We start from the raw sequence: 12,928 nt of genomic DNA, 5'->3' as shown, positions 1-12,928 counted from the left end.
TTAAAAAAAGAAATACAGCTTCTTCTTTTTTTCTTTCTGTCTTCCATTGCTCCACTGATCAGTCACTGGCAGTCATCTCAAACTGAACTCCAAACTGCGGTTCTCAAACAAAGAAATGTTTCTGAAACAGCCAAAGAGCATGTAGTGCTGGAGCTGGGCTCGTGACATGAGTAACTTTAAGCTGGACCAGTGCCAGCTTTGCATGATGGGGATCTGCACGGTTGAACACAGAACAGAGGTAGAAACCAAATCTTGAAAACATCAGGACATCCAATCACTGCAATTAAAATGATGAGTTTGATGATGAGTATATATAAAGAATGAAAAACAAAAACAACATTTTAAGATTGCTAAAACTGAGTCTGAGCAGTGGGTGTGGGTGGGGGGGCTGGTGTAAAACACCTCATCATGCTACTGACATTCTCGATGTGTAAAGTCACAGACATAAAAAACAGCACTGGTGGCTAAATCCTTGTACAATCATTAGGGCTCATGTATTCAGCCTTTTGGTTGCCACTTGTCTGGCTCGTGTGCTACATCTCTCTGGGTTTTGCCATTTGAGAATCTCATCCTGTTCATCGTTGTTTTCTTTGTACTGAGATGAACAACTTCACAGTAAAACGCATTCAGGTGAATGAGTGATGTAACTGATTTTAGGAAGCACTTTCTTTGAAAGACACAGAGGTGAACAGCAAACCGAGTTGTCCCTGAATAACAAAGGGAATCTTCTGTCACGGCGTGGCGCAAGTGCAAGTGCAAGTGCATGCCACGACAGTGCTGAACAGCTGCAAAGTGGAAATACAGACTGATCACAGATTTTTCTTCATCTGATTTATATGTGTTTGATTTAGGATGATCAACAATTTGACAAAAAAAAATCTCAACACAGCATAAAGTGAGCTGCTGATGGTTTCCAAAGCTTGTGGTTGAAAGTCCTCTTTTCTTATTATAAATAATGCTAAAAACACAAACGCCTCCCTGTCACTCAATTCTGAACAATCACAAGTCTCTATAAACCTAGGAGACACATACAGTACACATAATGTAGCCCACATACATACAAATACACATATATTCAAATACTCAAAAACAATAACCTCTTCATGTGAAATAATGGATCTGAAATCATAAATTTATATAAAAATATAAAATAAAGGTTAAATCCAAACAAGTGTTGTCCGAAAGGTGAGAAAAATAATAATCTCAATTGTTTTTTCACTATGCGATGCATTGGCAAATCAATGAATCAGTGTCTCTGTGAACACACACCGTTTGTCTGTCCATATGATCCGACGGGTGCGTCCAGAGACCATTCTCAGAGTAGCCACTAGATGGGTTTAATACTGGAGGGTAAAAAAACAGAAGTCCACAGACACAAAGAGAGGAACGAGGTCCTTAGCTCTCTGGCCAGCCAGCGAGGTAACATGAAAACTACACATTTATCTATCTACACACTAAGGGATCTCTGACTGCAGGGCATGGTAAGTGCACATTTTCTATTTGGCTCTTAACCCCGATCAGTTCGTGGAGTCCTGCGTCACTTTGTAGTGGATGGGTGGGCTGCTGCAGTCGAGCCCATCACACATATTCCTGCAAAGCTGCCGACACAATGGCAGTACAAATATTCTACCAGGAGACAGACGCTAAGTATTTTTTGTGGGTATTGCCCACCAAATGTCACTAGCGGGGAATTTGGGAAACCTTGATTTCTTTTTGTGGAATAAGACAAATGTTTTTGAGAATGACAATAAAACTGACACCATCACCGCTTGCTTTCTTTTGATCCATGCAAAAGAACATCCAAATGCTGGTCAGTCATGCTTTGTTCAGGTTGTCCGTCTTAGAGTTTCTCCCTAAATAGTAATGTCATGTTTCAAATGTTTCAATTATATTCTCATCTCATGATCGGGACTCTGTTCCAGTGAGGGCTCCCTGGTGCTGATCATGGACGCTGAGGGCCCTTGGTTGACTCCAAATGGAGAAACAGCTGGCGATCGAGCTGCCAGAGGGGACAGAGACGGGGAGAAGCTCGGTGACATCGCTGCTGATGAAATAGATCCCTCGTGACTGATGGGGGACCTGCGGAGTGAAGCCAAGTGGGGGAATGTCCGCCCAATTACAGGGACTTTGGGAGGAACTGACATGGCTCCTGGGTGGGCCACTGATGTGATGAGAGGTGGAGGGTCAATTCTAGGTTTAGGATCCATTTTGGGCTTGGGCTGGAAGGGCTGGCGAGGGTTCTGACTTTGCTGAGCAGTTTCATCTTTCAGCCTGGCAATCTCTGTGAAGACATTTGCAAGAGGCTGGAACTGAGGGCACCAGTTGAGTAGGTAATCCCAGTTATAGCTTCCACGGAGCTCCTCGTCACTGGCAACAATAGCTGTGAGGGAACCATCTACGGAAGGTTTCCCATCCTCCGGAAAGGCATAATCCTTGGGGAGGGAAATATTGAGACCACGGCCCACTCCTAGGTAACCACCTCCCTCATCCCTGTAGACCGGGAGCTGTCCAGAGAGTAAGGTCCCACTGAGGCTGCCACCTAGCTTCTTTCCTTTGAACCAAGTGCTGCCCTCCAAAGCTGCAGGCTCACAGGAAATATCAGAAAGCTGGTCAGCATCCTGCTGGATTCCAGAGTCTGGTCCTCTGGCAGAGATGTGCTCCTGCATTGATGAGGTGATGGATGCAACGCGGGGATACTCATTTATCATCCTGATCTCATCATCCTCTGCTGCTTCAGCTGATCCTCTACCACTGGAGTGAGAAGGATCCAAAGACCCTCCTCTAGTGTAGGGTCCGCCACCAGCACCACCTTGGTCACCAGCATAGCCTGGCAAGGCCTGGTGGTAGATCCTTTCTCCCCCTGGCCCAGGGCTGCAATCATCCAGTTTTTGCAAGGCAGTTCCCGAGGCAACAGTTCTGTTTCCTGTCTCCTGGCCTTTCTTTCTCCTGCGTGACTTGACCAGGAACACAACCACTGCCATGACCACAAGCAATACGATAAAACCAAGAGACACAGCAACTATGCTAATAACCAGGATGTTGACGTCAGCGGCCAGGCCAAAGTTGGTGTTTGTCACATCGATGGAGACCTGGGCTGTAGTAGTGCGAGATGTATCCAGAGGGCTGTGAGCTTGCACGTCTAAAGTCATAACTCTGGTTTCCCGTTTACTCCGACCCGACCCACTGCTGCTACTGCTGCCTGAACTGTCCAGCTTGAGAAAGACCACCCCAGTGGTTTTGTTTACATCAAAATATGGAGAGCTGGCAGTAAGAGAATAAAGAACAATACCATCCACCCCTTCATCCTCATCACTTGCCTGGACCTGGCCAATGCTTTGTCCTTTCTTGGCTCCCTCTGGAACTTCAAAGGAGAAATCAGAGGATGTGAAGAGTGGGTCATACTCATCCTCACCCGTGACAAACACCTGTACAGTCACAGTGGCTGAATGGTTGCCTGAATCCGCTGCCACTGCGACAAAACTGAAGGTGTTGACCTTCTCGAAGTCAAATGGAATTTTGCTTCTGATTTCTCCTGAGTTCTGGTCCACAGCAAAGCTTTCTTTTCCTGCCCCAGACCGTTCCAACATGTAATACTTCAGCTGGCCAAAAACCCCCGTATCGTGGTCTATCGCGTGCAGAACAGTCACCGCTGAGTTGGCTGGCTGGTTTTCTCTGATACTGGCTATCAGGACATCCACAGGGAAGAACGGATGGTTATCATTCACGTCTTTGACCTCAACAATGACTGGAGCTAGGGCGAAGTGACCCTGTCCATCTGTCGCTTGAACAATGACAACATGTGTGGGCTGGTGCTCGCGATCGAGTGCTCGCTGAAGCTTTAAGGCTCCACTCCACGGGTCCACAGTAAATAAGTTCACCTCATTCCCAGAGCTGATAGAATACTGGACTTCAGCATTAGGAGTTGAGTCAGGGTCTGTTAAAAAATACAACAACAGAGTTCAAGTATATAACTGAGAGACCAAACAAGACAGCGAGAAACATTTACAGGTGACTGGATGAAAGAAGGAACACCCACCTGTAGCAGTCAGTCGTATGATCTCAGTCCCAGCGGTAGCACCCTCAATCAGTGACACGGTGTATTCTGCTCTGGTGAATGCTGGAGGATTATCATTCACATCACCGATCGTTATCACCGCAGCAACACTAGAGCTCCTCTGCGGCACGCCGCGGTCTGACACTACCACAGTGAGGTTGTACAGTGACTTGGTTTCAAAGTCAACTCCCTCGGCCAACAGCAGAGTCCCAACCGTCTGAAAGCCCCGTCCCTCCAGGAAGCGCACGCTGCTTTCGATCTGGAATGCGTTTCCTTCATTTCCGCTGGCAATGGCAAAGTCGAAGCCGCAGTTTTCTCGAGAGAGGTCGCTGTCGAAGGCTTCAAAAGTGAGAACTGTCGACCCTGGGATCGTGTCTTCAGAAACCGTAGCCCTGCAAACCAACCAAAGAGTATTATGTGAAGACGGCTGTTCGGGTTGCACCTCAATATGTCCAAATTCTAATGAGCACAGACTGACCTGTACTCCGACTGGTGAAACACAGGAGCGTTGTCGTTGACGTCGGATATTTGAACTTGGACTGTAGTAAGAGAGGAGAGCGGGGGCAGGCCTCTGTCGCGAGCTTCAATGACGATGCTGACTGATGGGCGCTCGGGGTCAAACTCAACTCTGTGATTGATGAACAGAGTTCCTGAAATCAGAAGGAAATGAGATGAACTTACTCATTGTGCCAAAAGTGTTATTAAAAATGAGCGCAGGGAAATAAAATAGAGCAGGAAGCAGCCAAGCTTATCTTTACCATTGCTCGGGTCAATGTAGAAACCCTCCTTGGTTGACGACATCACTTTATAGGTGATCCTGCCGTTCTCGCCGGAGTCCCTGTCAGTCGCTGTTACTGTGATAACTGCACTTCCTGGTGGTGTGTGCTCAGGAAGAGTAACCTAAGAGAAAAAGAGACATTAATTCTAACATTTGGATACAGGAAACAAACACCCCAGCATTGGATCATATAAACCTATAACTCACTGTGTGGAGGGCAACAGGCACTGCCTTCACAGAGGGGAAAATACTTTTTATAATGTAGTTCCTTTATCCTGTGTGTGTTTTTCTTTATACTGAGGTCATTTCCTGAGACAGAGTAGTATATTTTTTACAGGCTCATCTCCACAATGGTCCCCAAGTTAATATTAGGTAGTTAAATTTTATCACACCCACTGTGTGCAAGTCAGAAGTGTACAAATGTGTATTCAATGTGTTTCAAGCCCACAAGTGCATTTAATGTTGTCTACTAGAAATAAACTGTTTCTGAAAATAATTCACTTTCTTTTAAGATCTTATAATTTGTGAATACCTCAGACAAAAACACATTCAAGCAACTTTCTCTTTAGGTGCCTGTTGGGATTTTTAGAAAACAACAACAAACACAATAAAAATAAAATTAACGGCATACCTGATAAAGATCATGTGTAAATGCTGGTGCATTGTCATTAATATCTTCCACCAAAATTGTAATGTTGGCCTCAGTTTGGTGCTGGCTGTCAGTGGCTCTGACAGTCAGGGTGTACCACGTCTTCTCCTCAAAGTCCAGAGGGGCAGTGAGTGACACGCCTCCACTATAGCGGTGAATCCCAAACTTGCCTAGTGCTGTTGGGTCTAGCTGTAAAGAGTAGGAGAGGGCAGGACTGGAGTCGACGTCGTTGCCCGTCACGAGAGTGATTTCAGTGCCTATCAAAGTATCTAACAGAGAAAGAAAGTGGAAATGAACTTATTAGTTGCATTCAAACACACCACATATATTGCACAGGCATGATTTGTTTGATGATGATCCTTACTGTTTGTAAATGTCAGCACTGGGTGTTAACCAGAAACTCCAACAATACCTTTTAAATTCAGCAAAACTTACTCTCTGGGATGCGGATTTCCTGGTGTATGGGAATAGTGGGACTGTTGTCATTCTGGTCAACAATAATGACCGTCAGTGTGGCTGAACCTGCGAGCCGTGGACTTCCTCTGTCAGTTGCTGTAACTACCAGCCTGTGGGTGAGAAGAGAAGGTGATAATCCAAACTGTCCTCTGTTATTACACTTTGGTGCTACATGAATAGAAATGAATTTAACTGGATTGAAAATTATGTGAATATTCCGTTTCAGACTGATCACATTTTGGTTACAAAAGCAAGAAAGTAAAAGTTGAAGTTCTTACTTAGTTTGAGTAAAGATCTCACGGTCCATGATGGCTGCTGTGGTAATGCTTCCTGTCACAGGATCAATCTTGAAGAGGCCACTCATCCTTGATGACTGGATGGAGTAGGTCACCTGACCATTTTGGCCCTGATCCACATCCTCAGCAACAACCTGGAAAGCGAGGACAGAAAGGGAAACAAAGAGGAGGAAATTTATTTGTAGCCTTTGTAGAACTCCAATAGACCAAATATCTCTGTAACTCTGTATTATTATTATTATTATTTTAACATTTATGAGCACCTGTATGATTGGCATTTCATATCCTTGTGCTTCCTTCATGTAGGCCACATAATTCTGCAGCTGGAAGCGAGGAAGGTTGTCATTGACATCCTGCAGGATCAAGTTGAAAGCCATGTAAGATGTAGAGGACACAGTTTCAGCCTTCACAACAAGACGGAGTCTTGGGGTGTCTTCAAAGTCTAGTTCATTGGAGGTCTGCACCCTTATTTCACCTGTGGAACAAACAGTAGGAAGATTTGATTAAAAAATGAAGATCACAATATCCTTATACTAATTAACCATCTTGATAACACATTGCACGAGACATACTTTAAGAAACACTTAAAGGGTGAGTGTTACCTGTCGAAGAGCTGATACTGAAGGCCTGCTTTCTGTTCCCACTGAAGAGGCTATAGCTGATACCGTTACGAGAACCATCTGGGTACTGAGCTTGAGCCTGAGCCACAGTGGTACCTGAATTTTTTCAGTGGAGCAGAGAAAAAAAATGTGTTTGTAATTGTTTTAAAAAATGATATAGGAGAATTAAAACCTGGTGCACTACTTGCTATTCCTGATAACACTGCCCAACCTTTCTCTGCATTCTCCTGTATGCTGACATCTCTAGCATTCCTCGAGAAACGAATTCCACTGTATTCCACCTCCTTCACATAAATGATCACAACACCCTGTGTCGACTGAGCTGGGCTGCCTTGGTCCATGGCCTCCACTATCAGGGTCCTTTGTGCCTGGGTGAGGTCCGCCAGTCGCTCAGTGGCCTGTATCTCCCCAGTTAGGGAGTTGATACTGAAGCCTTTCACTGGGGTGGCGAAACGGTAAAACACAGAACCATTTGCTCCAAAGTCCTTGTCCTCTGCTTTCATCGTAGCTAAAACCCGCTGGGAACGCCTGTTGGACACTTCAATGACCAGTGGATCTTGGATGAAGAAGGGGGTGTTGTCGTTGACATCCAGGACAGTTACTGTCACCTGTAAGGAAGATATCATGTCTGAAATTAGATTTCAGATCATAAATTCAAGCCCATTAAACACCTGAAACAGCTAACCCCTCATTTACCTGAGCAGACGAGTTCCTAGGTGCAGCCGGTGAAAGGTCAACAGCAAAAACCTGGAAGCTGTATGACGCCAGTTTTTCGCGATCCAGAGGAGCTGACGTGGTGATGCGACCATTGTGCTCAACTACACTGAATGCGCCATGCGCCTCTTGACTGAGGAAATACAGAACCTTCCCATTAAGGTCTTCATCAGTATCAGTGGCTGAAACCTAGATACATACAAAAAAAAGTCAGATTATTAAAAACTTTTTTTCAAGTATTTACAATTTTTGAATATATTTATTTCCATTTCATCCCACCTCAAGAACCTGTGCTCCCTCTATAGCATCCTCTGAAATTTCCACCGAGTAGCTACTTTTGCTGAAGACGGGGTTGTTGTCATTGACGTCCAGCACGTTGACCTCCACTGTGACAGTAGCACTGAGAGCAGGGCTGCCTCGGTCTGTGGCCACCACCTCCAGAGTGTACTTTGCATGCGTCTCCCTGTCGAGCCCGCGAGACGTCGACAGGGCTCCTGTGCTGGCGTGGAGTTGAAAATCTCCATCAGGGTCCCCGGCTAGAAGAAGTGGATAGAAAAAAAACAAAAAACCAACCTGAATTCAATGCTGAAAGACGGAGAGGAATGGAGACATCTGTGCCAGCTCTGCACTTAGTCCAGATTTTCTCTCTAGAGAGGTAGTAGTGCTTTTGATAAGACTATATCAGGAGCAAACATTTGGCCACTCTGTGCAGGTTTTATTTGAGATATGGGAGAAACAGGGTCTAGTAAAACACAATAGGGTAAATTAGTCCAAAATCTCCTAGTCAGGACTAAACTCTTACAATAGAGTAGGTACAATATCAGCAAAAATGGGTCCAGGAGTCAATTTTAGTAACACATTAAAATCTCTAAATTCAAACTTTATGATTTTCTGGCCTCTAAAAAAACAACAAAAATGACAAAAATGTAATGTTTCTCCCAGTAAACAGCAATTACAGCAATTGTGGGAACCTAAATCACTCTTTAAAATCTAATAAAATACTTGGATTGGACACACAATGCAGTTTCTCACCAGCAATTCTGTACTCCAGCTCTCCACCAGGACCTGAGTCAGGGTCTGTGGCCTTGAGGATGCAAAGCTCTACAGGAGCCTGGTTCTCTGGCACTTCAAGTCCATAAAACGGCTTTGCAAAGATTGGAGCGTTGTCATTCACGTCCTGCACCTCCACTCGGACTACAGTCTTGGCAAAGTTAGGAGGGAGGCCTCCATCCCTGGCATATACTGATATGAGACAGAAATAAAAGAGATGTTAGAGTGAGTAAAGCAAGTTAAAATAAACTGTTCATATGAGCTGATGTATGCTTAAACTAACACATTAATTAAAGCATTTAAATAAACTCGTAAGGCATTTAATACCTGTAAGAGTGTAGTGATCCTGTAGCTCTGTGTCCAGTTCCTTTGTGGTGGTGATGGCTCCTGTCACAGGGTTGATTATAAAGCCTTCCTCTGATACTCCTCCGTATGTTATTTGTCCATTAGAACCTTCATGAAAAAAAACAAGACGCAAATAGAAATAAAGGCACACAATGGACTTGGCTACATTAAATGTAATAAGGCAGTAATTTCAAAGAATTACAGCTGCAAGTGCCGGTGCCGTAAACTTATAAGGCTCTGGATGAAGATTGTGACCACACATTATCGTTAGCATCTGCATGTGATTGATTTAAAAAGATTTGGTTTCTCAAAACCATTTATGTGTGTGGTTTAGTTCTATGGTTTTGGGGGCTGATCGGCTTCCTTCTTACTCATTAAACCAGCACTGAAACTTGGAACCTTTTTTTCCTTCCATATCGTGACTTTCTTGGCATTATTCCTTTGGCCAAAAATAACAACTGTCTTCAATTTGTACAATTTGCTCATCCTGAACTAAACGAGATCTTACTTTTTAAAGACGTTTTTGTCAGAGCCATGTATTAGCAATTGGAAAATGTCTCATTTTTAGGACACATTTATTTAATTTTAAAATACAATGCAAGCTGCTGCTGCACAGGTATCAAGCTACTAGCTTACATAACATTCTGTCATATGTTAGTCACTGGGAACCTTTGTTCCCATAGGTGGTCCCTTCAAATTCGCACCTCAAAGTTTAGAGTAGTTCATTTCAATACAAGCTCACTTAACATAAACACAGAGCACTTAACAAAAGGTATAAAGATACGATACTCATGAAATATAAAGAAGAAGAAAATGAAGAATTTCAGTGAATGTCTTTGTTTAGCAAGTTACTACTTCATGATTTAGTTTAGTGTTTTAAAACATGATGATATAATAACTCATATTTTACACAGTGTGTATATTCTGTCATTAGAAATTGGTTTGTTGTTGTTTTTGAGGTTTATATCAGTAAGGAAGCTGGATAAATACAAACTTATGGAGAAGTGTTGCGATTAAAGAAAACCAATCAGAATAGATGGAGCAATATTGGGTGAATTTTACCTTATTTTTGTAAAGTATTTCTTTCTTTTTTTTTTACTAAATGATTTATTTTTACTTTTACTAAATAAAACAAACTTTTTGCAGCTAATGCTAATGTTGGCTTATTTTCACATTCCTACTAGTCTAGTTCACTTAAAACATTAAACAGCAGTGAGAAAAATGTCACCCATCAGTCATGTGACTGAGATAAAGTGGTCTTGTCAAGTCATGATTGGTCTATTTTAATCTCTTGCTCTCCAACTCAAGCACTTCTCCCACCTCTCAGCTCAGCAGTCATGACTGAGATTAAGCTGAGTCTCTTAAACTCTCATTCATTTGTTATAGCTTCATATGTTCAGTCCCAATTATTTAAAAGAAAATTCACTTTCATTATAACCTCATATATCCTACTAGTGTTCACTGGCCATGTTTTTAGATGTCTAGCAAGTTGAGCGGACAAATTGAAGACATAAATTGCAGATATATTCTGCAGCAAACAGAACATATTTCTGCACATCCTCCCTGCCCTTTAAGCTCACTTCTTCTTATTGACTGCACATACTCTAAACTTAAAACTGTAATAAAACATTTAAACCAACCTTGGTCCCGGTCAGTGGCCGTTACTGTCAACACTGAGGCTCCTGGTCCTTGGTTTTCCATCACCTGTGCCTCGAACTCTGCCCGCAGGAACACTGGAGCCTCGTCATTCACGTCAATCACCTGCACGCACAGCACCTGAGAGGTGGAAAGCTGCGGTATTCCATGATCTTCTGCTACAATAGTGAGATTGAAGATTTCTTGCTCTTCACGGTCTAGGGATTTAAGGATGGAGAGAGAGCCTAGGAGGGAAAGAAAAGAATAATCAGAGAGTGCTGCATAACAGCTTTCGAAAACTTTCCCCCAAATACTTAAATTGAAACAGATACTCTAAAACAGATTTTTTTTTTTGGCCTTTTTCTGTGTTCCTTGCTGTTTTTGTGTCTAAGTGTGTGTTTGGATTATTTTTGCGAACGTGCAATTTTCTGTACCTGTGATTTTCTGTATCTTTTATGCCTGAAGGACTTGTAAAAGCAAAAACCTTCACAGCTTTGCTTTATGAGATTTTCCACTGAAAGCCCAGAAAGTACAGCTACTTCATACCAGCTATTCAATTCTGGCACTTTGAACATGCATTGAAATGTGTATCTACTTATTATCACTTAACATGTATGATTACTGTAAACACTGTAAAACAGGCACACAGGTAAACACACGCTTCTGTTCGAGCTGCAATCCCAAATCAACTCATGGCCTTGCCTTAGGTCAATATGCTTTTTTTTAATGCAACACGATCATATGTTTGCATTTAAGTCTGCAAGCCATTAACCGAAATGGGTATTTTATGTAAATCATACCAGTTTACACAGCGTCTGTGATTCAGACTCTTACCTAGATGTCACAAACCAGTCATCACCCTGACGTTCAAGGCAAAGTAAAAGGCCATATGAAGTGTGTGTGTGTGTGTGTGTGTGTGTGTGTATACTTTTCGCATGAGTCTACAAGCTTAGCCGGCATGCAGAAGCCTGAGAGACGTGTGTAATTTCTAAATGTTACAGCTTGCCAAACATACATTGTGTGTAGAACTTTTTGTGAGGCTGAGGCTCTGATGTTTCTGTGAGGTCTCGCTAGCTGCCCTGTTTTAGTTAAAAGAAAACAGATGCAAACCATCTAGCGAACTATTGCATTACACACTCGAGCCTATTTTGCTTTACTGATACAGTATCGACCATATGATAAAGGCGGTGTTACCCTTTATCATCAAATGCCATATTAAATATAAGAAAATGTACATTAAAGAAAATGCAGTGCTGTAAAAAAGCCCTCATTTCTTTATATTTTGTTAGGAAAATGTGAAACAGGTGCAGCAATTTATTGAAACGTGTCGCCACACACAGAAACATATTATATAAGTAGGGCAAAAACAGTATATAAGGCAAAACAGTGTTTTGAACAGTTTTTATAACTCTAACAAACTTGAAAGTTAATATTTGGTCTGACCACCTTTATTCTTCAACATAGCCTGAATTCACTTGGGCAAGCCTTCTTATAATTTCTTCAATTAGTCTTGAATATTAGGCTTATTATTAGGCTTTAGAAAACACTAGTTTGATCAACTGAAGGGTCAGATGCAGGTCCTGTGTCAACTTTTTGTTGGATTTTTTCATATTGCTTTAAGACATGACTTTCATGTATTGTTCATATTCTATAAATAATTTTACAGGCCTGCCACATCTTTTTCACTGCACAGCATGGGAAGATATGCCAAGTTTTCAGCTAATAGCTCTTCGGGAGTCACATTGTTGTTGCAAAAATCTGATTTTATGTCTGTTAAAGTGTGTTATCTTTGGCATTTTTTGTAGATTCGACTAAAGAAATGGGGAAAAATATGTGTTATGTGACAGGCTGCTGGTAACAAAGCGCCTTAAGTTGTCTCTTATGCTTAGACAAAAAACTACTTCAATCATTCAATCTTTTGTGTGTTTGAATGATTCATAGGTCAGAGTTAAGTGTTTTAACAAAAACATTCCTTCGAAAATGCTCAGGCACAAGACTTGGACTGAAAACGAGGGGGGAAAAAGCAGCCAGTGTCCAAAGATGAACTTTGAAAGACCCTCACAAACCCTGGAGAACTATTCCTCAACGCCACTTTAAAAAGTTAGAAGAAAGTGTTGCTTCTTGGAAGCTAAATATAAACAAATCAGGGGTGGCTCAAAACTTTTGCAAAGTAAGTAAGAATATTTAATCCACAGCGCATAAATCACCCAAGTATCCATTTATCCAAGCATATTACTTAAATGATGCTCTAAATAGTCAGATATAGAACTTTATAGGCAATCAATAAAATGTAAATTGTAGTTCATAAAATAAAGTAATTGAAAATTAGAA

General features: G+C 42.2%; 1 protein-coding gene across 1 annotated transcript in view; it reads right to left on the bottom strand.

Annotated features, from left to right (window-relative positions):
- Window positions 1-308: 308 nt before the first annotated feature.
- Window positions 309-12,928, bottom strand: part of dchs1b (dachsous cadherin-related 1b) — an 85,243-nt gene continuing 72,623 nt past the window's right edge. Inside the window, exons 15-29 of the mRNA XM_085420716.1 lie at window positions 10,603-10,842; window positions 8,945-9,070; window positions 8,600-8,809; window positions 7,847-8,103; window positions 7,550-7,756; window positions 7,065-7,461; window positions 6,836-6,949; window positions 6,497-6,708; window positions 6,216-6,367; window positions 5,917-6,047; window positions 5,464-5,750; window positions 4,813-4,954; window positions 4,533-4,704; window positions 4,037-4,446; window positions 309-3,934 (exon numbers count right to left, since the gene is read on the bottom strand). Of these exons, the coding sequence (XP_085276842.1) occupies window positions 1,887-3,934; window positions 4,037-4,446; window positions 4,533-4,704; window positions 4,813-4,954; window positions 5,464-5,750; window positions 5,917-6,047; window positions 6,216-6,367; window positions 6,497-6,708; window positions 6,836-6,949; window positions 7,065-7,461; window positions 7,550-7,756; window positions 7,847-8,103; window positions 8,600-8,809; window positions 8,945-9,070; window positions 10,603-10,842 (5,105 nt within the window). The 3' untranslated portion in view covers window positions 309-1,886. The remainder of the gene's footprint in view (window positions 3,935-4,036; window positions 4,447-4,532; window positions 4,705-4,812; window positions 4,955-5,463; window positions 5,751-5,916; window positions 6,048-6,215; window positions 6,368-6,496; window positions 6,709-6,835; window positions 6,950-7,064; window positions 7,462-7,549; window positions 7,757-7,846; window positions 8,104-8,599; window positions 8,810-8,944; window positions 9,071-10,602; window positions 10,843-12,928) is intronic.

Source organism: Rhamphochromis longiceps, linkage group LG10 (assembly GCF_057381845.1).
Source record: "Rhamphochromis longiceps isolate RC_006_pf linkage group LG10, R_longiceps_female_GT1.1, whole genome shotgun sequence".
Taxonomy (NCBI): Eukaryota; Metazoa; Chordata; class Actinopteri; order Cichliformes; family Cichlidae; genus Rhamphochromis; species Rhamphochromis longiceps.
This window is presented reverse-complemented; position numbering and strand designations above follow the sequence as displayed.